Genomic DNA, 25584 nt, shown 5'->3' on the forward strand with positions numbered 1-25584 from the left:
AAAAATATTAGTAAAAAAAAAAAATTTGATTCCATAAATCTAAATGTACAGAATTAAAAAACAAATATGGCTTGTAAATAATTAAGATAAGGGGGGAAAAAAAGTTGTGTGATTATTGCAGGTAATTTTTATATTTTTTGAATTACATGGCACATGCTGCCCAAAAGGTGCACTCACGTTTTTTTGTGTGTTTTTTTTCATAGAAAAAAAAAAAAAAAAAGAAGAAAACAAATACAACACTGTTGAAAAGTTTGGGGTCAGTAAGGTTTTTCACTTTTTAATAATACGTTTAGCTGAAAAACATCAAATTGATCAAAAGTGACAGTGAAGCCATTTATAATGTTACAAAAGATTTTTATTACAAATTGCACTTGAGCACCAAATCAGCATATTACAGGGTTCCTACACATTTTCCATTTCAAAATTCCAGACTCAAATTTCCAAACCTCTCTGTAGATTTTCAGAGTATATTCAAAGTGCCCCTATTATGCTTTTTCGAATATTCCCTTTCAAGCAATGTGTAATGCAGCTATCTGCAAAGTTCTGAAGACGAAAGAGCATGCGATAAATAAAGTTATTGTTTCTCAAAAGAAAGAATCGACACTGAACAGCCTAAACGAGTCATCAGGAATTTGAATCCCACTTCCGTGACGGCTTCACATCACTGGTTAACACATTTGGCCTAATGCCCACCTACTGTATGTTCTACATTGTCCACCCGCGAACAACTTAACCCACCCTCAAACACTGAAGCTGGTTCTTGTTGTGTATTTCGAGAAGACGCTGTTTTCTACTCTGCAAAAGTAAATTCTCTTAGTAAACGCTTCTAAGGATGAGGATGTGAAGAGTCTGGTTAAACTTACCACAGCGATACAACAGAAGTACAACCTTTTGACGAATGCTTCTCAAATCTCCATGAAGTGTAAATGAGGTTTACAAAATGCTCCATGTCCATTAAAGATGGGACAGTACCCACTTTATCAGTATGTATATATTTTCTACTGGGTGTTCTTCAAGCGTATCACTGAGAAACGTCCTGCTCAAGTTGTGCTTGCGATGGAGGTTCGGGTTGAATAACTAGTTCTTCCAATGTTTCATCATCGGACTCGTGCTCGGATTGATACGGTAAAATCGACAACATTGTTACTGTCTTTACAGTGTGTACAATCGCTATAGGGCGTAATATGGCCATTTAGCTTCCGACAAGCACTTTAAGTGGTAGACCAATCACAGCAGACTGGTCTGTCTGGCCAATCAGAGCAAATTGGCAAAAAACGGTTTTTTTTTTTTCGTGATACTGCATCCACACCACTAGGTGTCAAAATTTTACATACAAAATTTAAGTGCACTTTTAGGGTACGTTTACACGACAACGGAGAAGTTTTTCCTTTGCGTTTTCCGACAAAAAATGCTGTATTCTGCTGCCAGGCCGTTAGATGGTGATGAAACACTATAGACTGAACATGTGATACGCATGTGCATGACGTCATCATCTTCAGAGATTTGCATTTTTTTGCTGTTTACACGGAGACCGTTTTCAAAAACTTGCACAAGTTTGTGTTTTCAGGCATCCAAAACGCCGCTGTCATGTAAATGAACGGCCAAAACGCATAAAAAGTTTTACTTTTTTTGGTTGAAAACAGTGTCGTGAAGTCTTACCCGAAGGAAGGAGTCCAGTGATCCGTTCTCCATGAATTCAGTGATGATCATTACTGGAGTGCTCTTGGTCACCACTCCCTCCAGGTGGATGATGTTGGGATGGTCAAACTGCCCCATGATGCTGGCTTCGCTCAGGAAGTCCCGCCGCTGCTTCTCAGTGTAGCCTGATTTCAGAGTCTTGATGGCCACCAAAATCTCCCTCTTCCCAGGAAGCCTGAGATTACCGCTACACACCTCTCCAAACTCACCTAGACAGTTAACCCATATATAGACCAGTTGATTACACCTCAGGAAATTTAACATAAAATTCAATTAGATGAATATAATTAAATTAGCAGCCTGGTTTACTAAAACTTTGTTGCTCCTTTAACAATAATTAAAGGTGCGAACACATCAAGAGCTCCAGGCTTTTTGCCAGATTGTAGCTGCTTTCTAATTAATGGTTGATTTGCTTATATGCATTCGACTAACTAGATGAGATGCAAAGATGTTGGTTAGACTGCAAATCAGCACTCTATGCAATTCAGGCATATTAAAATATTCCTAATTGATGTGAACAGTGACATTCACCTGCACCAATGACTTGCTCGATTTTCACGCAGGTCACGTCTATTTCTTTGGCAAACTCGCGCACTGCCTCATTGGGATCCTCATATGTGAAAGGATCAATGTAGATCTTCATTCCTGGAGACACTTAGAAAGAGAAACAGGAGCTGCAGCAGCAGATGCAGATGCAACAGAAATATATGGCCTATATTGTAATAATTATATTTCAATGATTTTTGATAGATGGGGTGGGACAAATATAATATGGCTAAATAGCAACATTTCTACTTTAAAATAAGATCACCAAAATGTCAACAGAAATGTAAACATCATCTTCTTATTTTAGCGTAATTACAACACTATATTTATATATTATATTATTATTATATTATATTATATTATATTACTTTTTTTCCACTGCTGTAGCCTGTTTTGTTCCATATCTCAAGAATCATTGATGTATTGTTAAATTATTTAAATAATTAAATTAAATGTGATAATATTATAATAAACATCAATACAACATGACACTGGCTCACATGGCGAACAAGCTAAACAATAAAGTGGGAGCATGCAAGCACTTCTAGGAGAGGACATAAAGCACAAATGAATTATGGTTTCTGCATGTATATGCTGAGTCAACTAGCTTAAGTGCACATTTTACCATCACCATATGGACCCATTCCAATACACTGCAGTTCATAAAGTGGCACTCTGTGGTAAAGATCTTCAAATTGTAAGTAAAGTTGTGCTGTGGTTTCAATGTTTATGTGTGCTGTGCAGGCAGTCTGCTGTTTTCATTTAATGATCTGAGTCTTGTTTAAAAAAAAAAAAATCAAGTAAATATTATGAGCACAAATGAAATATTCTATATATGTCTGAATGGTTTACTCACTGTGGCCGCTGGTGTAATGCTGAATCTTGTCAGTGAATTCAGACTCTGTCCTGTCACTGCCTCTCCTGATGAGACCCAAACAGGAAGAGGAAGTCAGAAGAAAAACTTTCAAGCACTTTGAAGCTCTTTCTCAGTTTATAAGAGAAAGAGGAAATAAAACATCTGTTCAGTTTTAATTGATTCCAGATCATGATATATAGATAGTTTTATTAACGCCATGTCAGCATCTAAGGCTATTTTCACGGCAAAAATTCAATTACAAAAATACAAATATCATATAAATACAATAAAACCAAGCAAACACAAAAAGTCATATTATATATATTTTTTTAAATTAACATAAAAAATAAAAAATCCAAAAACTTTTCAGGCATAATCTTACTAAATAAGACCTTAAGTGAAATAACTTCATAAAAGAGCATTCTACTTGTATTATATCCAGATCATGATTACCAACAGACTCACCGATTACAGACGATAATGAGCACAACCACAGCGATGAGAAAAACAACACCCGCAGCAGCAGAGCCGATAATGAGGGGCAGTTTCTCCCGCAGGCTGGAGTTATACTCGTCTTCAGATGTACACACGGCAGACACAAAATCAGATCAGTTAGGCAGAGTTTTCAATCACAAAAGCCTATAACATTTATTTTTTTAACTAAAACAGACCTGCAGGAAACATTATAATTTCTCATTCTTTAACCAAGTACAAATGTGGTTTTCCCACATTTTAAATATGAACATTAACATTTGAAATGTAGGGGTATTAATCTAAATGTTGGCAAAGAATCAATATACACATACAAAATAGTTGGGCTCTGTAAGATGAAAAAAAAAAAAAAAAATTAAACCAAGTCTCTTATGCTCACCAAGGCTGCATTTATTTGATCAAAAATTCTGCAAAAACTGATATTTTGAAATAATATAACAAAATAGAAACTTTTCTATTTTAAAATGTCATTTTCAGCATCATTACTCCAGTCTTCAGTGTCACATGGTCCTACAGAAAACATATTAATATGCTGATTTGCTGCTCATGAAACTTTTCTTATTATTAATGTTGAAAACAGATGTGCTGCTTAATATAGTTGAGGAAAATGTGATACATTTTTTCCTGGATTCTTTGATTATTTGAAATGGTTTTTTTTTGTAACAATGTAAATGTCATGCAAAATTTGATCAGTTTAATGCATCCTTGCTGACTTAAAAAAAAAAAAAAAAAAAAAAAACTCTTACTGAGCCCAACCTTGCATTGGTAGTGTATATTTTTGCTGCCACGTTTTATATCAGTGTTGTTGAACTCTTGATTCTGATTGGCTGACAAACATTCTTAAAGGTGCAGCATGCAATCTCCCAGAATTGTTGTTGAACACTGTTGATATTTGAAATCAACCCAAACAAACCCAGCCCCTCTCTTCATTGCTCCGCCTCCAAAATTCACGAACACTTTACAGCCCGCATCATAACCCTTCATTTTCCAGTGATATTCCACTGAGATTTTCTCTTTTGTATGGTCTCTCATCTCTCTTTCACCAGTCTTTTCTTCAAATCTCCCTCTTGCTCACTCTCTCTCCTCATACTCCCATTAATACTGATTGGAAACAAGGTCCGACAACTTTACAACAGCATTTTTGAAAAATAGCTTACTGCACCTTTAAGCTATTAAATCATCTTCAACGATCGTCCTGGCGCCAGCTCTGGACATGCCACAGAATCTTCTAATGCCCACGAAACAAATAAACGTGTTCCCAAGTAGAAAAGTGCTCCCTGCTGTCAAATGTTTCCATTTTCGTCAGATTAGTATTGGAAATAAACAGCATGCTGCGACGGCTTGACCACTGGCTCATGATTCTGGCTTTGCCATTGGGACATGGATCAAAAATTGTCCTCCAACTGACTACGGTTAATGTCATTTCAGAGACAGGAAAGCAGTATTTGCCAGACTGTGGCGCCTTATTAACTATTGACAATTTCATTGACTTGAACATAAATAATTAGACTACTATTTAGGAAAGTAAAACAGCAAAATGTTTAGTTTCAAAAGCCTGTTAAAGTCCAATACCTTCAGTCATTGTTTGGAAGAACATCTTCCCACTGAAACGTCCAAAGCCCGCCACTGTTCGGGCCCGTACCTGGAACACGTAGATGGTCCCCTGCTTCAGGCCACGGATAACTGCTGTATTAGTCTGACTCCGCAGCAGAGAGGAGTTCGACTCAGCCATATACTAGATTTAGACCAAAGATCAGAGATCATCATAAAATAAAAGCCATACAGAAACCTACATTAACATTTAGAATTATAAAATGGTGCATATTTTTGCAGAAAGTCAATAGATCTAACAATATAAATTAACTAAATTAATTTAAGCTTGTACAAGAACAGAACAAATACATCCCCAAGTAATTGTTTATTGCTTTAAAGTTCACCTCAGTTTAAGTTCACTGAATGTTTTATTTTTTGAGAGAAGAGGATCATGTTCAGTACTTATTACCTTCTCGTAATATTGCAGCTCATAGTCCAGAATGACCCCATTGGGCTGGTCTGGCTGGGACCAGGACAATGTGATACTGTCCACAGCTCGGCTGACCTGATGCATGATTGACACAGCAGATGGAGCTGTAGAGAGGATGATGAAACAAAGGAAACAAATGAGAAATATATATAGTTGGATACATAAAGTGTAGGAGTTAATCTGAAAATCTTTTCATGAAAAATGAGCTCATAATAAAGAGTGGTTCTCAATCCTGATAGTGTTTCGATCACCACACAAGATCGCAGCCAAACCAAGGACACTCTCTAACTTTATAATGACATTAAAATTGATACACTCTATGATTTATAAAAGATCATTAAGAAAATTGCTTATTGATTTTCATGATTAATTTTCATGACCGATTATGTTCGATAAGTTTTATACAATGTTTGGGGACAGCAACATTTTTTTTTTTTAAATAAATACTTAAATATTTTAAATATTACATCTGCAGCATCTGTTTTCAACATTGATAATAAGAAATGATCCTTGAGCAGCAAATCAGCATATTAGAATGATTTCTGAAGGATCATGTGACACTGAAGACTGTAATGATGCTGAAAATTCTGAATAAATTACATTTTAAAATTCTGTACATTAAAATAGAAAAGTTTTAGAAAAGTTTTTACTGTATTTTTTAATCAAATAAACACAGCCTTGGTGAGACTCCTTTAAAACAAAAAAAATTAAAAGATCAATTCAACCATACATCTTTGAATGGTTGTGTATATCTTCTCAACAGAACCCCTGGAGTTCACTATTTTTGACATCTGGAATGCGCTGCAACAGCATTTCTCCCTAAGCACAACACCATTTCCAACAAAGATCAGCTATACTGTCTATAGCTCTGGAGCTAGAGCTCACATGCTAACTGGCCTCTGCGTAGCACTCACAGTTCCCTGGCACCCGTGCCGTTTTGGATATAGAGGAGCCATTATATCAACTGCAGCTTCAGACTGACTACTAACTGGAAAGAAAGACTCTGGAAGCCCATGTAACACTTCATTATCATTTACAAGCCTTAAGAAGCAAAAAGACAAGCGTGAAAGCTGGCAAACAGTACGGCTGTTGATAAAACTGCACTCATGGTTTAAAGATCAAACAAATCGCAGTGCCTTAAAGCCAAGCGATGCCTTGTACATGAAGTTTGCTCCTGGCATGCCTGCTTGGGTGTGTAGGGAGGAAAATTATTTTGTTTATATGCCAAATGCTTATTCCCCAGACTTGCGTGATAAAATATAATAGGTAAGACAATATCTCAGCGTTTAAGACCATTGATTTGAATCATTTTCAAAATAAATTGGTCAAATAAATCACACTGATACTCTTTCACATGTGCCATCTCTGTATAATGATAGCTGTTGAGCCCAAAGAAAGATGCTTTATACGTTGTATTTATAGTTGGCATAAAGTTGATGGTTGATTACTCTGAGAGTTCGAGGCCTCAGGTTGTTATGCGTTCTCTGTTGCCGATCAGAGCTCAGGAATATTAAGCTCACAATGTTGTGTAAAAAATATGTCTTGTGCTATTTAGTTTCTCTGTAAACTTCGATCCTGAGCTTTGATTAAGTGTTTTTCCATGCGCTGGTTTCGATGGGCAGAACAGGCTCTGTGTCTTGATTTACTGCGCTGAATGGTGGGATGGTGTGTGAGGAGGATGGGATTGTTGAGAAGTTGAGCGTGCCGTTGTGTATTTTGGAGAGGTTCATCTAAACAACACTAGGAAAGAAAGACGTGATTAGACTAGCACTCTAAATAGGAAGACGAACCATTTCAAACAATCACAAAATTCAATTCCTCAGACGCATGTAACTTTTTCACCCCCATAATTTGTAAATAAGCTGATGACAGGACTGCAATTTGGGTCATTATTAAAGACAAGCCAGTCAAATTGTCATCATTTACTCACCCTCACATATTTTGAAACCAGCATGACTTTCGTCAGTGGAAAAAAAAAATACACATATTTAGTGGATTGTTCAAGCTGCTCATTTTCATACAAAAATGACTACATACACTTATTTGCTCCTCAAAAAACATTTGGTAACACTTCACAATAAGATTTCATTAGTTCAAAAGTTGTTAATGGACTTTGAACTAACATGAACAACAAACAATGAATGATTTTTATTTTTATTAACTAACATTAACAAATGAGACATTGTAAAAAGTTACCAAACATGTCTTATTATCATGAATGTTGAAAACATATATTTTTCATAATATTTTTATTTGTAAACTTTAATTTTTTTTTAGGATTCTTTGACTAACAGAAAGTTAAAAATTACAGAATTTACTTGAAATACAATCATTTGTAACAATGTAAAAGTCTTTCCTCACTTTTGATCAATTTAATGCATCCTTGCTGAATAAAAGTATTAATTTCTTTAAAAACATTTTCTTTACTGACCCTAACCTTTAGAACAGTGATAAATATAAAACTCCTTGGACCACAATGACAACAACAACAACAAAAATGCTATTATCCTTTAAATCTTGTTTATTCTAAGCACCCATGGTTTATTTAACTCTACAATATTTCAAAAGAATTGCAGTTTCTAAAGTTGAAGAAACCCAGAGCGTCTGGAGAGAATCCCCCACAGGTATGTGGCAATAAAATAGAGCAAGTCATAATATATGAAAATAAGTTCTTTCGTTTTGATGAGGTGATCGGTTTTCCAAAGAGTCTGCAGTAAGTGGTACTTCATCATTCCGCTGCTCTCTTTGACTGCAATTTATGAGAAATACAAGTAGTACTCTCTCAGTGAAAAACATAAATTCATATGTCCTTGCGGTATTCTGGAGGAGAATAAGAGGAACCGATTACGAGCATTTCCATCTGAAATGGATCTCAGAATCATTATTTTTTCCACAAGAATTTCCACTGTGGCAACTGACAAAGTCATTTACTTGTTGATCGCAGCTTAAAACAATGTAGACTTGAACACATTAATGGGAATACCTACAAGCCAACTGTTTCCAAAATGGAGGTTCTTAGGTATCAAGAAACGTGTATATATATATATATATATATATATATATATATTCTTGAAATTCCTTCCCTTAGGGTTAAATATCTAAAATCAAAACAAAACAAAAAGAAAAAGAAATAGAAATAATAATAATAATAATTTCCTTTTACTGTTTTATTTAATTTTAGGACCCTTCCTAACTTGATTCACATTTTATGCATTTTATAAAAACCATTAGCTTGTACTGTAAGTTTGTCTGAGAAACATTATTAATAAATCCCTGAGCGTGGGAGGACGTTTATAGTTCCTGAGTGCTGTGTAAACCCGTGGCTGTTGAGCTCACGCTTAGGCTCTGGTTGAGCAGCCGGTCCTGGCATTGTCCCCTCTCTCTGTGTTTTGGGGACGCGGGTGGTGTGAGGTGGATTTTTGTCTTTTAATGGCAGCAGTGAAGCAGTAATGTGGACTGACAGGCACACCGGTGGAGCCCCAGCCTCCAGTGATAGGGCCAGCGAGTTCACTGCAGCACAGCCGGGGGCACGGCTCTCATTAAAATGCTCTATTAAACACTATTATGTTCCTTTTGAACTGGCTCTTTTTGACTGACAATTAAAATCCCTGTACAAAGCAATATGATGAGTGTTGTGGACTAGCTTTCAGTCCTCTGATAAAATTGAAGGAACATGAGAAACCTGATCAGGTGAAGATAAAAAGATGCAAACACATCAGTTTCATGATGAAGTCCTCTAATACTCAAAGCAGCAGGGAAAAACAAAAAACTGGGCAACATGAATAGTGAGACTCACAGAGATACTAGTGTGTGACTACAGTCTGGTGATGTGCAACACAACATATTTACAAAATCAGCGGGGATCTAGAGATGACACTAGACAAATGTAGATCAAAAGATAATTTTGGATCAATAGTTCAGGGATTTTCAAATTTGTATCTGAGGACCCTCAGGGGGCTGAAAGAGGGGTTTGATAGGGGTCAGCAGAAAGATAAAAAAATATATATAAAAATGTAAAAAAATAAAAAAAAATAATTTATATATATATATATATATATATATATATATATATATACAGTATATATATGTATGTATATATGAAAAATAAACATTTACCAAAATTTGATAGTAAATATATCAAATATATTATATGGAATATAATAATGTAATATATTATATATTTTCCAGATAATATTTTGCGCATATTTACAAATATATAGTACACATTTATATATAGTATGCATTATATATATATATATATATATATATATATACATATATATATATACATCTGATATATGCATATTTTTAAATTAATTTTAATAACATATTTTACAAATATATATAATATATAGTGTAATAAAATAGCAATAATTATATTATTATTTATTAAATATATTGTTTTAAACATTTATAATAGTTATTAATAATATAAAATATAAATATGTCTTTGTACATTTAAATATTTAGCTACTTTAATATTTACTTTTACTACTACTATTATTACTGTTATTTTACAGGTCGATGGCATCAAAACGTTTGAAAACCCCTGAACCAGTCAACCTTACTATTCAGCTTCAGTCTAGTCTGACCCATTCCTGCTACATAGTCTGTCTGTCTACTATTGCTTTCCTGTAGCTCAAACAGTGCCGCGCTTGCAACGCCAAGGTCATGGGTTCGATTCCCAGGGAAAGCAAGAACTGATAAGAATGTAAATGTGTACCTTGAAATGCAATGTAAGTCGCTTTGGATAAAAGCGTCCGCCAAATGCGTAAATGTAAATGTGCTAAAGCTGCTGCCTGCCGCTGCTCAGTGTATTTTATCCATAAACTAATTTCCAAAAAAGCAAAATAGTAGGAAAAAAAAGCTAAATAAAAGCTCCTGAAATTCAAGGTCAAATTCAGCCCACAGCAAGTTGAAAGCATTTAGACTATGAACATCATCTGCGATGTCTCAAACTGTAACCGGAGTTTACTGCTGTCTTACCAGCCTGGTTTGTGGTGATGTTGACAGCGGTGAACTGAGGCGAGGAGGGACTCTGGTCAGACACTCCATTCACAGCCTGGATCTCAAAAGTGTACTGCGTGTGGGCCAGCAGGTCACTGATATGGACCTGTGGATCGGTCAGGCCAAGTTGGCGAGGCACGAACTGCACGTTGTCACCACAGCGAGTGCATGACCCTCGACCCGAACCGCAGCTCTTGCAGATTATGTTGTAGACCACATCCTGCCGACCTCCGCTCTCCTTCGGCGGATCCCACTCCAGCCGCAGGGAGGTCTCGTTCACGCTAGAAATCACTCTATGGGGCGCAGACGGAACCGCTGTGGAAAGAGAAACACACTGCCTCATCAGCAGGTCCGTGTCTTATCGGGACATGAGTTTAATTAAACACAAGCCTAGGAATTCTTAGATTATGTGGTGTAATGTGCAGGAAAAAGTATGTGAACCCTTTGAATTTGTCTTTGAAATTTGATCTGATCATCAAGTCGCAACAATAGCCTACCTAAAGTCTCCCTACATTAGGCCTATGTGATGTAAAGTAACTTTACATGTCCTGTCCCATGTTTTTTTTCCCCTCATAGTCTGCTGGGTTGCTGACTTAAGCACATTCTAACTGCTTCGTCTTGTGTCTTTATGATCTGATTTTCCCTAATTCACAAGCCTATTATCATCGCTCCTTTAAAAAAGAAACTGGATCAAAGTAATCTCCGCTTTCTAACAAGCCACATTAAAGTAACAATTTCATAATGGGTAATGACAAGAGATGAAAAGAGAAGTGGTTCATTGTAATGTAAAACAAGAGTTAAAGAGAAGAATGTTCTCCTCCCTCTATTCTGGACACAGTGCAGCAGTTCAGACTACTGACAGCGTAGAGCACTACTCCACTATTCACACACAGGCTCACACTTCCCAAAAGAACAGAGCATTATGCAAATCTCAATGGGTCAATCTCGCTGTTCGGTGAGTTGCAGCAACGAATGAATGTTCAGTGAGTTACGCACACATTTTCATTTGCTGCACTTAACTGAAGGTTTAAATAGGGCAACCGCATACAAAAATGAAAAGACAAAAGACTCAAGCAAGTCTCCTGTGCTGAAGTTATCTTTCTGAGTAGAGATGTCAAATGACCGGTACTGTGTGAATGAAGTTGATACTAAAATAAAGTATTATTTTGCAATAGCTGTCTTTTTACAGTATAAAACTGCTTTTAAATATGCTCATATGTGTATTTGAACCAGTGCAATATGTCTTGCAAATGCAATGTAAACTGTAGCTTAATAAACCTGCCACTGTCTATTATATCATTAATATATATCAACAATAATACAACAATAATAATAATAATAATTGTTATTATTATTATATGTAATTACATTATTATATACACATTATATATACTAATTATTATAAATAACACTATTGTTGTTAATATTAATAAACAACAACAACAATAATGATCTTTATTACTTGATATGCACCAATAATTAAATTCTGCCAGACAAGTCAATAATTATTTTCATCTTATGGATAATCAGTAAATGACAGCTATTAAAATTAATATATATAAAATAAAACACTAAAAACTCAAAATCAATCCATTTAAATGCAACAATTGCATGCAACAATATTTATTTTGGTTCATTATATTATTGTTATTAAATTACTATTTTTAAATTATTAACTTCAACTGAAAGTTAGATGATAGCAAAAGTAAACTAAAAAAACAATAAAAGGAAACGAGCAGCACATTTAAATATTAAATGATAATGATATATAAAAAAATTAAAAAATCTGTAATATTGGTCAATACTTATTATTTTTGAAAAATCTGTAATATTGGCCAGTAACCAATATGGTATACTGATATATCAGGCATCCTTATTTATTACCATCTGTACTGTGAAAATCCTATTTCTGAGTGCTTTGTAGATCAAAGCCTGTCTGATTTTCCAAAAAGAGAGTCAAAATCACTGTAAATGACATAAAATAGCATAAGAGAATGACATACTGGTGCATGGCATCTGTAGAGGGTCAGAGTCGGTTCGGTAGTATCCACTGCGGCAGATACAATTGGTGGCACCCTCGTTGGTGGTGCGGCTGTTGATGGGACACTGGAGACATTTCTGGTCCCCTTGAGAGGCTTTAAAGGACCCAGATGGACAGGCTGCATTAAGAAAGGTAGAGAAAGTTTACTATAATGAATAGCAAATCAGAATAAACAAGTAAATAATTTAGGGATTGAAGTTCATTTTTGTTCCCTTTGAAGATCTATCACACATACATAAATATCCGGAGCTCACATTAATGTCTCCCCACGAGCACATTTTCTTATAAAACAGCCATCTTTATATTTCTGTTTGGAATCGAAGAGAAAAATAGGAAGGAAGTGAAAGCCCTCATAATGCCGTCTGATGGGCCTCCAGTGCAGTTTTGAAGCTTTATCTCGCACTGATAATCTTTTGTTTGGCACACAAAGAGCCGAATGGCACTCGGATATATCTGTGGAACAAACTAACAAAGACCTTGTTAAATCACAGCACAGCTTTTCCCTGCTGACTAGTCTTCACTGTAAACAAAATGCAAATGCGCTTGTGCTATTCAGAACTAATTATTTTTTAAATTAGGAATTTAATTACGTTTTTTTGAAAGCTTTCTTTTAATAAGGTCTGAACTGGATATTTAGGCAATGGTTATTCTTCAACTGCTTCAGCAAGAATCTGTGCTGCTGAAAAGAGATGTTTACATGATAATGCATATATTGTACAATTCATAAACAGACCAACTCTTAAACTTTAAAATCCCACCATTGAAATAAAAAAATAACAGCAGTTTCAAAAGATCATATCATATAATATTTGTAGTGTATTATATTGATGTCATGTTGTATTTATTTTAAACCTTTCATTTATCTTCCAGGGCATCTCAGTCTAATATATATATATATATATATATATATATATATATATATATATATATATATATATATATATATATATATATATATATATAATATCTCAGTCTATAATCAACTTTTATTATGTATTCAGTTTCCCCAATTTCTGAACAGAATCAAATGCAAATAACAGTTTATAATACTTTCCTTCTGATTTTAATATTTACATGTGAAGTTACAGTAACAAGTTAAATTATTTAATGAAATATTTTGGTAAACAAATTATTCACCACACTGAAATCAAAAACCATAAAATGTAATTACACATGTGTTTTATGGGCATAACTCCAGCTGGTTAGCTAATGTGACAAGCTGACTGCATTGAGTATGACGAGGAGCAGCAGATAGTGTGTGAAGTTATTGTTATGACAACCATACATGCAAACTGATTTGCTGAAAGTATTATTTGCTGCTCAAGAAACAGCTTATTAATACCACTGTTGAAAACACCTGTGCTGCTTAATACTTTTGTGGAAACTATGATACCTGTAAAAGAAAAAAAAAATCCAAGATTCTTTGATGAATAGAAAGTTCATCAGCATAAAATGTAACAGTAAATGACAGATTTTACATTTTTGGGTGAACTATCCCTTTATAAGTCATTAATCCTAGCAGCTGAATCTGTGACATACAGTAGGCCTATTTAGATTTTTAGTGAATAGTCGGGACATACATAGGCCTATACATACATAGGCTCATGAAACTGGGACTCTTGGGTGAATCAGACCGTTAACACATTCATAATTTAGAATATACTTAAAGTCCCCCTGTAGTCAATCACTGTATCCCTTAAAACTGACCAAAATTACATATTTAGTGTGTTTTTTTCTTGAATTTTTTTTTTCTTCATGCCTTAAAATAGCTTGAATATAACCCTACACCCTTGCCTCATTTAGAATACGTGGTTCTATGAAAATGCAAATTATCCCCGCCTCCACTCACTCACACCAGCTCAGAGATCCACTCGTTGACGATCACACGTTGAAGTGATTGGTTACGAGGTAGTTTGTGACGTCAGAAACACCAGCGATTTCAAACCGGGTTTGAGACTGTCTTTGGTTCGCTGCAGTTTTAAGGAGAAAATACTCAGCAATGGTGTTGATTTATGAATTTGCGCATGGTTTGTCTAAGCATATCAAAAACACCACATAGACATATCAACATCAAAAGCTTGATTTTCACCACAGGGGGACTTTAAAAACAAAACCTACACCATCCTGTCATGTGACTGCAGAGAATGATATGTTAAAGTCATGCAGTGTTTTGACAAAATCAAAACTCGCATATTTTCCCACAGACAGCAAGACAGACCTTTATTTGCTCACAGCAAATTAGTCAACAGCTGCCTCATCTGCCCCTCGGCCAAAATAACCTCCACGCTCACAATAATACAAGCGGTTGTACCACACAGAAATAGCCCACTGACTCCGGTTGGAAATAAATCAAAGATTGAGGGTAGATGTAATATGAGTCACATATCATCTGCAGGTGCAAAGCAATCAACACTTACCAAGAGCAAAGTGTGTTCTAGGAAGTACAATGAAACTCATTCTATTAGCCTAATACCCCAAATGGCTTTGACAGTAAAACATTACTCTTGGCTGGCGCTCTCAGCCTATGATTGATGACAGAACATTCTCTTTCTGCCAGAAGGAATATAAGGCTTACACGCTCACACATCACAGTGAGTTAGAGCGGTGGACGTGGTGAATGAGGTGTTGGTTACAGTTGAATGAGGCAGAGTGGGTGTGAGTGACAGTGTACAGGAGTGGAATTAAATCTGTGGTACCACAGGGCTCCACAATAGAGATTGTGCTGTGCGAGAGGGAGAATGACAGAAGAACAATATCCTACGACATATTAGATGTGTGTGCCGAGTGTACTGTACATGACTAGAGTGTTTAAGTAGGCGCTAATGGAATTCTGGGAGAAATTGATTAAAGATTTTTTTGGCAGCGCACATTTTTTATAATCTTACAGATCTGTTTATCTTCATTCCTGTGAATTGTTGTGCTCTTTTATTATGAGGCAGATTTTACAACAGGGAAATCACTGTAAATACTTCATAGCCTTGGTATAACAGTTTATCCTTTGGTGAAATACATTTCCGTGCCTCTTAAACACAAACGGACTTATTTAGAGGTGTGTAATTTTCTCAGTGTTAAAATACTTTCTACCATGTCTTCTTAAATACCGAGACAATCGGTTTATGCTGGGAATCCAGACTTGTTTGAGAATCCAGACCAGCCCAATCTAGCTCAACCAATGGCGTGAGTTTGGGGTGGGACTATCCGTTTAGCAGACCAATGGAAGATGAGGTTAGTGTTTGCAATAACAATTTTTATTTTTTTAAACAATTAGCCTATATTTGGCGATGCCATTACTGGTTGTTTTAGGGTGGTGGTGACTGATTTAGTGAACTTTTTCAACTGACTCTGTCACGTTTTGTTTTATGTCAGTCATGTTTCATGTCTTTGTCATGTGATTCCCTGTTAGTCATGTGATCCTGCCATGTGTTCTGTGTTGTCATGTTGTCATTGGTTCATTGTTCACAGGTGTCCCTTGCCTAGTCATAAGGCTTGTTCGACTTGAACCGGCGCTGCACAGACCGATCGGTTTATGACATCAAAGTACCGCGAGAGCAATTCAAAAGCATAAGGAGCGTCTACTTTCTATTCGCTCTCGCGGTACTTTGATGTCATTCACTGATCGGTCTGTGCAGCGCCGGTTCAAGTCGAACAAGCCTATTGTCTTGTGTATTTAAGCCCTCATGTTTGCCACGTGTCTTTGTGAAGTATTATTTCACTGTAACCATTATTGGTAAGCTTCATGTTCATGCTCATGCTCATGTTCATGCTCATGCTCATGTTCATGCTCATGCCTTTGTTTTATGTTTGATCACATTTTGGAAATAAAGCTGCATTTGGTTTCTCATCTTAATTTGCCTATAGTGGACTTCATAACATTAAAGATTCATGTGAGTGAACTGAATCAAAAGATTAATTTCATTGATTTGTTATGTGAGCCTTAAGGTGGAGCAACATTTACCGTTGCTCTGTGAAATGTTGCGGGCAAAATCCAGTCATTTCAATAGGTGTCCGCACAATCGGGAATGTCATGTAAAATATTTCCACATGCTGATTTTGCATCGGGTTCAAGTTTTTCATGGAATTTTGCCACAATTTCCAACAGAATGCTTGTTTTGAAAGAGACTTCTATGTGAATGACAGTTCAAACATTACTGTGTTTTTTTTTTTGCAGATGTCTCACTAAAATTGCACTAATGTGACCACACCTTCACTCTAGGTTACAACCTGTATGTGATGACTTTTTGAGTCGTATTGAGTCATTAAATAAATGATTCACTCAACAGAATTGTTCAAAAACACATTTCATTTGCACAGTCATTTGCATAATGACTGGGTGTCTTACTTTGTATTAAAAAGATGGTTATATGTTTTTATCAAGCTACAAAAAAAAGCCTAAATAAATCATGGGTTTCAGAATCATCCTTGCAACATTTTAACTGTGTACCAGAAGTTATTCTTTTTAAGGCGAGAGACGGCAGGCAAAAATTTTTTTTTGATATTTGTCTTCAATAACATGTCTTCTTTCAGACTTGTGGTGAAAAAAGTTCGAAATACACATTTAGGTCTTTATTTTACTACACTTTGTCTGCGTCTGTAGATTTCTCATAAATTCAACAATAGTTGGCGTTCTTAATCAACACGCTGCTCCGCGATCGCTGTCTGCTCCCTGTCATCACATGCACTGTAGGAAGCTCTCTCTCTCCTGTACAATGCTGTCGGATCCAAATATGGTCATTTCCTTTTTATCAGCAACCAATCGTGAAAGTAAAAGGGCTGAATGCGCAATCTCATTAGCTGATGATAAATCTTTAAAGCCCGTTTTCTCAAAATGACTTTTCTCTCATACTCCAAGTCCGAAATCTCCACTTCAGTAGCACCTATATACACCAAACTTTCCAGTCTTGTACCTAGTTATATTATGAAGACATTTACAGAGGGATTTGTAAATATATTATTCCTAGCCTGATTTATATAACATTTTATTCCAAAAAACATGGCGAAAATTATTTTTTTAAGGCTATTGACAGTATATTCCGATTTACAGGATAACAAAAGTGGATATCTTTTATTCTTTTCCCATCTAATGTGTGAACACAATGAAAAAAAACTTTTTAACCTGGCTTTATCCAATACTCAGATTTCATTTTTTTAAATATATGCAAATTAGCGCATATTTAATTAGATACTGCCTAATTTGCATATTTAAACATTAAATTACAGAAAACTTGTAATACATTTTTTTCTCATCTTAATGTAATCAACTGGGAAAGTTTCATGGTGATATCTGCTAGTTAAAAATTTTACCCTATTCACATGTAGTGTCTCACCTTATTTCTTTCACCCAAGATTGACTCATTTTTTGTACTGAATGAACAACATGCCCTCTTTCATTCAAACACTATTGGTCAGCAGCTTCTCATTCACAAATGGCATGTCCCAGTTTGAGTCTTGTTTAGACTTGAAACGGCAACTCATTCATGAACAACACATCCCAATTTGTTCATTTCGTTTACTAATGAGATGTTCTAGTTTGTTCAGTGTTTCCACTTAGATAGTCAAATCACAGACTCATTTAGTGTATTCGTTCAGTAGGTCCAACCAGTCCTTTACAGTCCGGACTCGAATGCTACTGGCTTGTGCAATAGTCAGTCTTTGAGGGCAGGAAAAACCACCAAAGTAGCAACATACTTCAAAAGGGAGTTACTTATGAGACAGTGCATGATGACTGAATGAGAATGATTCATTTACTTAAAAAGATTCATTCAAAAACAGAAACATTGCTAATTCTGTAACTCAATTGACAACAAATGTCTTCAAAACTTGACAACTAAAGATGCAGCTAAATGCCACTGAATTGCATGTAAAATGTATTTTGAAGGTTTTATGGTAAAGGCTCCATAAATCAGTAGGATGAATCAAGCTTACACTATATGACTCCACCTGCACATACTTTGTCGCTTCATAAACAAGCTGCTCGGCTAAAAAAACACAGCGGTTGAGAGTGAGGAAATTAAATCCGCAGAAGAGAAAAAGGTCAATTCTTCCTCAGACAATGCAGAGACCGACATCACAGGTCTTTTTCATTGACAGACATAATTTCATGCGGGAAGATATGGTTGCAGTCTTTTGTAAGCCCTCTCCAACAATTTTCTTGGCCAACTTGAGGCCACAGATGTGTCTGTAACCCTCCTTGGCAAAGCAGGAGGTTGGAGAGGCATTAATATCCATTAGAGGTGCCGTGTCAACCTGCTGAACTCATCTCAGGATTCACACAGGGGAGTTCACTTGTTTAATGGGGGTGAAGGACTGAACTCATCTGTGCTATACTGCCTGTCATCTCCATATCAAGGTGAATGAAAAATTTAAGGAGTTACTATGGTAATGAGCCTCTTCTTTGAGCATGTTTCACAAAGCCTTCAAAGGAAGTAGCATAATTTGTTTTTGAGGATTTTACCTACAGTGAAGCACACATTTTGCTATAATATACAACAGATGACCCAGTCCTCTACTTCAATTTGTCTGGGATTTCAAACTTGCCAAGAATGCCCAAATATGATGACCCCCTTTCTTTAAAATAGTAATAATAATAAAAAGTGTTCAAAAGTTCAGGGTCGGTAAGGTTTTTTAAATATTTTTTGAAGAATCGCTTAAGGCTGCAATTATTTGATAAAAAATTCAGTTAAAAAAAAAAATAATGCTAAATATTGTGATTTTTTTTTTAAATACATTTTAAACTGTAATTTATTCCTGTGATGGCAAAGCTGAATTTTTAGCATCATTACTCCAGTTTTCAGTGTCACATGATCCTTCAGAAATCATTCTGATATACTGATTTGCTGCTCAAGAAACATTTCTTATTTTCAATGTTGAAAACAGTTGTGCTGCTTAATATTTTAGTGAAAACTGGAAAAAAAGTATGACCCTTTGATGAATAGAAAGTTCAAGAGAACGACATTTGTTTGTAACATGTATTTTTAATATTTACTGACACTTTTGATCAATTTAATGCATCCTTGCTAAATAAAAGTATCCTTTTTTTTTTAAATCTTACTGACCCCAAACTTTTGAACAGTTGTGTATTTTCATTAGACACCTTTTTTGATAATTATTATTTATTTTTTAGATAGAATGGAAAAAATGGTACACATATTAAAACATACTGCCACATTGTATTTGTTCATGTTGACAGTCCTAAAAATACATTTAAATATTTTCCATGGCCCCCCAGAACCATCTTTACTGTCACACTGTCACTGTACAGGAACCTGAAATATGACCACAGTGAAAACACAGTCAGAAACGCACAGCATGTGATGAACCGGAGCGACTACCCAGAGCAGAACTGTCAGTAAACACAACTATGAAGAGCTCATCTCAAGAATGTATAAACAATCTCCACAGTGAGCCTCCACTGATGCCTGTAGAAGTGTTAACACTTTGTAGGAAGGAATATACCAAAAATTAATTCACCCATTAATAGCATCATTAATTTGCACATGCCGTTTCAGTTGTTGCACCAATACAGTAAATCAATTATGAAAAAGTAACAGTGCAAACATTTTTTATATAAAAACACCACATTTTGCAGGACAGTTCTAGGCACTTATTTGCAGAAGCATCTCAATTGGCTCTTCCAAAAAAAATGTGCAAGGTCTACACTTCATGCCTGGATATATGCCCAGTTATGATGCTCTTCTACATTAATGATCATCATTTGATGAATTACTGCTGTCCAGATCAATAGAAACTGCACACAAACATTTATTTTAAACAAAGTTCTGTGGGTGGCAATAGCAAAGCATTAATTTAACCAGGCAAATTATTTTTGTGCTGCTGACTTTTGTGAATACAGCTATTATTAAAGAATTCGCTAAGCTCTTACAATAACAAAGGCGTAGGTTGATGATGCAGTGATAAGCGGAATGATGGGACTTGCTGTCATGCCGATGGATCTAATAATGTTTGTGGATGAGTGAAAACATTCATGTTTTTTAACATGACTCTGGTATGAAGCAGGTCGCGATAAGAGACAGATATCAGCTCTACACGCGAGTCCCACGGATATAAAGGAATAAGGACATTTAATTCTACTTGCGGGTTGCAAGTGTTGAATTACTATATTCACACAGGTCAGTTTATTTAACAAATTAAACTTGTGAGATAACGCAGCGCTGTTTCATTTGGTCTAACGTTACACTATCATACTAAACAGCATTTGAGTGAGTTGAAAGTTATGTTATTCTATGTGTTAGTTTGTTTGCTATATGAGACTAGCAGTAAGCTAGATCAACATTAGAATAGCATACTGATCATATTCTAACATTTCATCATGTTGAACTATATAACATTGATTTGTTTCATGTACAGTTGCTCACCTGTCTAATAAAGTATATGAAAGAGCGGCGTCCCTGTCAAGTCGTGAAGCTCTGTCAAGTCCAAGTTTGTCACAGACGTGGAGCTCTCGGCATCTCGAAAACGCCACACTGATATTGATCCTCGTTTTAGTTCTCCTTTTGTCCCAAAGTCTGCTTGCCATGGTCCATAATGTTTGAACGAAACAACAACAGTGTGCCGCTAGACGTTACAGACTACGCAGTTGTCCATGTCTGTCGCCATGGTTACTATAGCAGAACAAGCGGAAACCAGGGATAACATGGCAATTACGTCAATGACAGGCCACTTTTTAAAATTGTGAATTTCTCTGAATTTACAAATTCTTGGAAACATTTAGGATAATGGAAGTACACAATTGAAAGAAATATATAACACTGTGCAAGTGGTTTTTGGATATTTTGATACAAAATTCTTACATATTGTACCTTTAAGTGAATTAACACCTTAATGTTGAGTTACCTTGCATTTTTTGCCTTATTTTAAAATTTTCTTATTTCTTTTCTTATTTCTAAAAAAAAGCAAAACCAAAACAAGACACATTTACTTGAGAAGCAAAACTGCGTAAGATGAGATCTGTTTTTAGAGAATATATTTTAAGTTAAAAAAAATTATTTTTAAAGATGTTTAGATATTTTACTGAAAAAGTAAATGTATTTGTACACTGTAAAAAGTGATCAGTTGACTTAAAAAAAACAGTGAGGAAACCCGTTGCCTTAAAATTCTTAAGTAAATAAACTTCATGCGTAATAAAGTTATTGAGGAATTGTCAAGTTCACATAACTTAATTTTTTCAATTACGCTTGGTTTATTTATTTAATTTCAAGGCAACGGGTTTCCTCACTTATTTTAAGTTAAGTCAACTTTTACAGTATACCGTGAGAAGTTAATATCTGATATTCTATGTTTGGTCTAGAAATTTACAAGTGCATATGTCTAACATATGCCCAACAGCATATGTCTTCATAAAATGTCAAGAAATAACAGCTTGAGCAAGTTCTTTAAAACTAAGCACACTAATGCACTTAGGACTCCTTAAAATACTGAAGTCACTGAAGTCTTGTATTGTTACAGAAAAATGACGACAGCTGTACCATGTACTAGTTCAAGCTAACATCTTGTTTTCATCCTCAGACAAGGTCATTAATTCCCACCGATGTGTGAGGGAACTCTCCCAGACTTTCATCACCATGGCTGAGCGCAACAGAAGATTCAGATTAATCCTGAATTCTTACGAAATGGCCAGGATTACCCAGCAGGACAGGACGGAGCCTGGGAGGCACAGGAATCCTGCCCCCCTATGCCCAACATGGCTGAGCAGAACACGAGCTAGAAGTGTAATCTGGGGCGGCTGGCCAAGAACAAATGCTTGAGATCTGAACATAAACCACAAGAATAAAGCAGAGGAAGCTCTATAGAGTATAGTCATTAACAGATTCTTTCATGCCTTTATCATCACTAATGTCTGGAATCTGAATAATTATGGGCCACGGCCAGACTGAGTTGAAGGACATTTAGGGTGTACTGTACAGAAAGAAGAAAACAACCCTTTAAAATACTGACAGGCTCCTTTAAATAACAAAAAACGAATTTTTTTTGTTGTGTCTATGAAAAATATGTTCTGGCCACAACATTAAACACTCACTAACTTACTACTTACTCATTTTTATAAGTGACAAATGTCAAGGTAATCTCATTAGTAATCATAATTATTTGTAAGTAAAGTGTTCTACAACACATGCAGAGAGACAGAGAGAGAGATCACATTTACATATATATATATATATACATATATATATATATATATATATATATATATATATATATATATTAAAACATACACAGACATACGCTACCATTCAAAAGTTTGTGGCCAGTAAGGTTTTTTTTTATTATTATTTTTTATATATTTTGAAAGTCTCTTATGCTCACCAAGGCTGCATTTTTTTATATATATAAAAAAGTAATATTGTGAAATATAATTACAATTTAAAATAACTGCTGTCTTTTTAAAATATTTCAAAATGTAATGTACTCCTCTGAATTTTCAGGAGCCATTACTACAGTCTTCAGAAATCATTTTAATATGCTGATTTGTTCCTAAAGAAACATTTTTGAATACATTTGTGATAGAAAGGTCAAAAGAACAGCAAATTTAATTGGCAAGAATAGGCAAACTCCAGCATATAATTAAATATATATATATATATTTTGTATTATGCAAGAAATGCATAGAAAAACTAAAAGCTCACAGGAAATAAAGCATTCACTGTGTGTTTGGGATTGTTATCATGTTGGAAAATACACATTTGATCTCCAAACAGATCCTCCATAATTGGCTACATTGTGTTCAGCAGGATTCCCATGTATTGGTCCAAGTGCCAGCGACTTTGTAGATCCTTCCAACACCTGCAGCAGACAAGCATCCCTTATACCATTATGCTCCCTGCTTAATGTCATGCATGCATTTGGTATTAAAACACTCAGTCGTCTCCTACGGACATACCCAGTGCTAGGTTGTTAAATTTAGACTTGTCGGACTGCAGAACATGGCTCCAATCTTCCACACTCCAGTCCTTACTATATTTTCTCTTTTTTTGCAGTAGATAGGTTTCTTTACTGGTACACAACCTCTCAATCCAGCCTCTTTTAGCTGTTGGCTTACAGTTTAAAATGAAATTGGAGGTATCATCCAAGTCTTTAGAAGCTGTTTTAAGGTGGTCCCACATTCAGATGATTTTCAAAGTTCTGTCAAAATGCTCTCTAGTCTGCGCTTTATATTCTGCATTGTAGTGGTCTTGAAATATTTCTGTGGACATTTTGACCATTCACAAAGTGCACATGAGCAATATCCAAATCCCATTGACCAGATTTAGCCATTTTGACAATCCTCCTTGGTTGCAGAGGACATCCCCTTCCATCTGGCCATTTCCACTATAACCACAAAATAACATCCAATAATACCTGCCACATAGTGATTTATTGAATTCTAGGCTGGAAATAATGAGTGTAAGCTTTGTATGACCACTTGACCTAAAATGACGGCAGTATGTTTCATTGCATTATGACAAATGATACAATTAAAACATGGAAAGTGTACAATTTCACAACATGCATATAATGTACAATGCATAAAATACGTACATTAATAATGTGAATACCAATGCAATCAGGCTGGAAATAAAGAGAAAACTACCATATTCTATGATATAAAGCATATTCTGTCTGTGCTTTAATAAGCATCAAGAGAGGACTCTCCCAACTAGCACCTGATATCCACAGACAAAAACAGACCTCAATTGCTTCATTGTGACTGCAGTACAGGAGCGCTCAGAAGTGTCAGTGTGGATTGATTTTTCTTTGTGAGCGTTATTTTTTCATCCAATTTACGCAATTGTGTGCACATCAGCTCTTTGCATGTGTCACTGATAAATGTAGCATCTAGTGAGACCAAAAAGCTTTCAGGCTGGCTCCAAGGTTTGTTACCTCCCTGAATATTGATTTTAGTCGCACTATTCCTGTACAGAGCTCTACTATACTACAAATTAGGGATGTGCCTAAAGCCGAATACTATGTTCGGAAAGGAAACAACACATCCTAGGGAGCCCCTAAAGGGACATGTTGATGGGGGGAAAAATATGAAATGGAAGGGAAAAAAATATATTTCAATGCTTTTGCGGTCTCTCGTAATTATGTAGTTGGGTAATCATTGTATATAATTTGCGGGCATCGGGGAGTCTCTATCAATTGCGGGGTATTGAAATTGCTTTTGAATGCTCGCTCGGTTTTTACTTTCCAATTCACAATCACGCGTACTCCCGCAGGGAACGGCGGTACTGACTACACATTTTACAAGATATTTGTCAATGCCGCTCAGGATCTGTTGTGCACCAAATCCTCCGACATCGTCCTGTCAGTCATCTTTCCTTACCATCTTCACGTAATACGTGAAATCTGATGTACTGTAATGTAACCGACTACCGCAGCAAGCCTAACCATGTCCTTTTATGGGCTCCATAGAATGGGTTTTTCATTTTCTGTGCCTTTCCGAATTCAGATTTAGACTCCGGGCACATCCCTACTACAAACGCTAAAACATATTTACATTTCCACGGCCCAGTACTACTGAAAAGAGGAAAAAAGAAAACCCTTAACACACCCAATTTACCTGCAAAGCTATTCCCCTCAGAGAGTGATTTTGTTTTATTCATTCATAGTATTTGGTGTTAATATTTCAGTGCTCACAGACGCCTAAGCCTCTGCTCTCCAGGGAGCTTTTTTCTGCTGACTGCCTCCATTGTGCCGTGACTGACAGTCCAAATGTATTCATTTCATTTGCAGTTGTAAATATTAATGGTGTCAGCTCCATCTGCTAACCTCTACCTGAGACAAAGACCCCCATGTTCATAGAACAAGCTCTTTTATGTGACGTTATGACACCCAGACCAGATCTTATTGTGTGGTGTCAACTTCATGCATTTAAAGATGCTCTGTGTTCCTTTTGTGAGGGTGTCAACTGTATCTGAATGTGTC

The 25584-nt window shown here is 35.7% G+C and overlaps 1 protein-coding gene across 3 annotated transcripts in view; it reads right to left on the reverse strand.

The window, feature by feature from the left end:
- Positions 1 to 25584, reverse strand: part of ephb2a (eph receptor B2a) — a 63880-nt gene that overhangs the window by 3744 nt on the left and 34552 nt on the right. The window contains exons 4-11 of one of the 3 annotated variants that reach the window (XM_079849078.1): positions 12626 to 12781; positions 10602 to 10937; positions 5595 to 5719; positions 5165 to 5327; positions 3566 to 3674; positions 3101 to 3165; positions 2230 to 2352; positions 1660 to 1907 (exon numbers count right to left, since the gene is read on the reverse strand). In XM_079849078.1, coding sequence (XP_079705204.1) covers positions 1660 to 1907; positions 2230 to 2352; positions 3101 to 3165; positions 3566 to 3674; positions 5165 to 5327; positions 5595 to 5719; positions 10602 to 10937; positions 12626 to 12781 — 1325 coding nt within the window. The remainder of the gene's footprint in view (positions 1 to 1659; positions 1908 to 2229; positions 2353 to 3100; positions 3166 to 3565; positions 3675 to 5164; positions 5328 to 5594; positions 5720 to 10601; positions 10938 to 12625; positions 12782 to 25584) is intronic. The other 2 variants (XM_079849079.1, XM_079849080.1) reach the window with 2 other exon arrangements.

The sequence above is a fragment of the Squalius cephalus genome (assembly GCF_949319135.1).
Source record: "Squalius cephalus genome assembly, chromosome: 18".
Lineage (NCBI taxonomy): Eukaryota > Metazoa > Chordata > Actinopteri > Cypriniformes > Leuciscidae > Squalius > Squalius cephalus.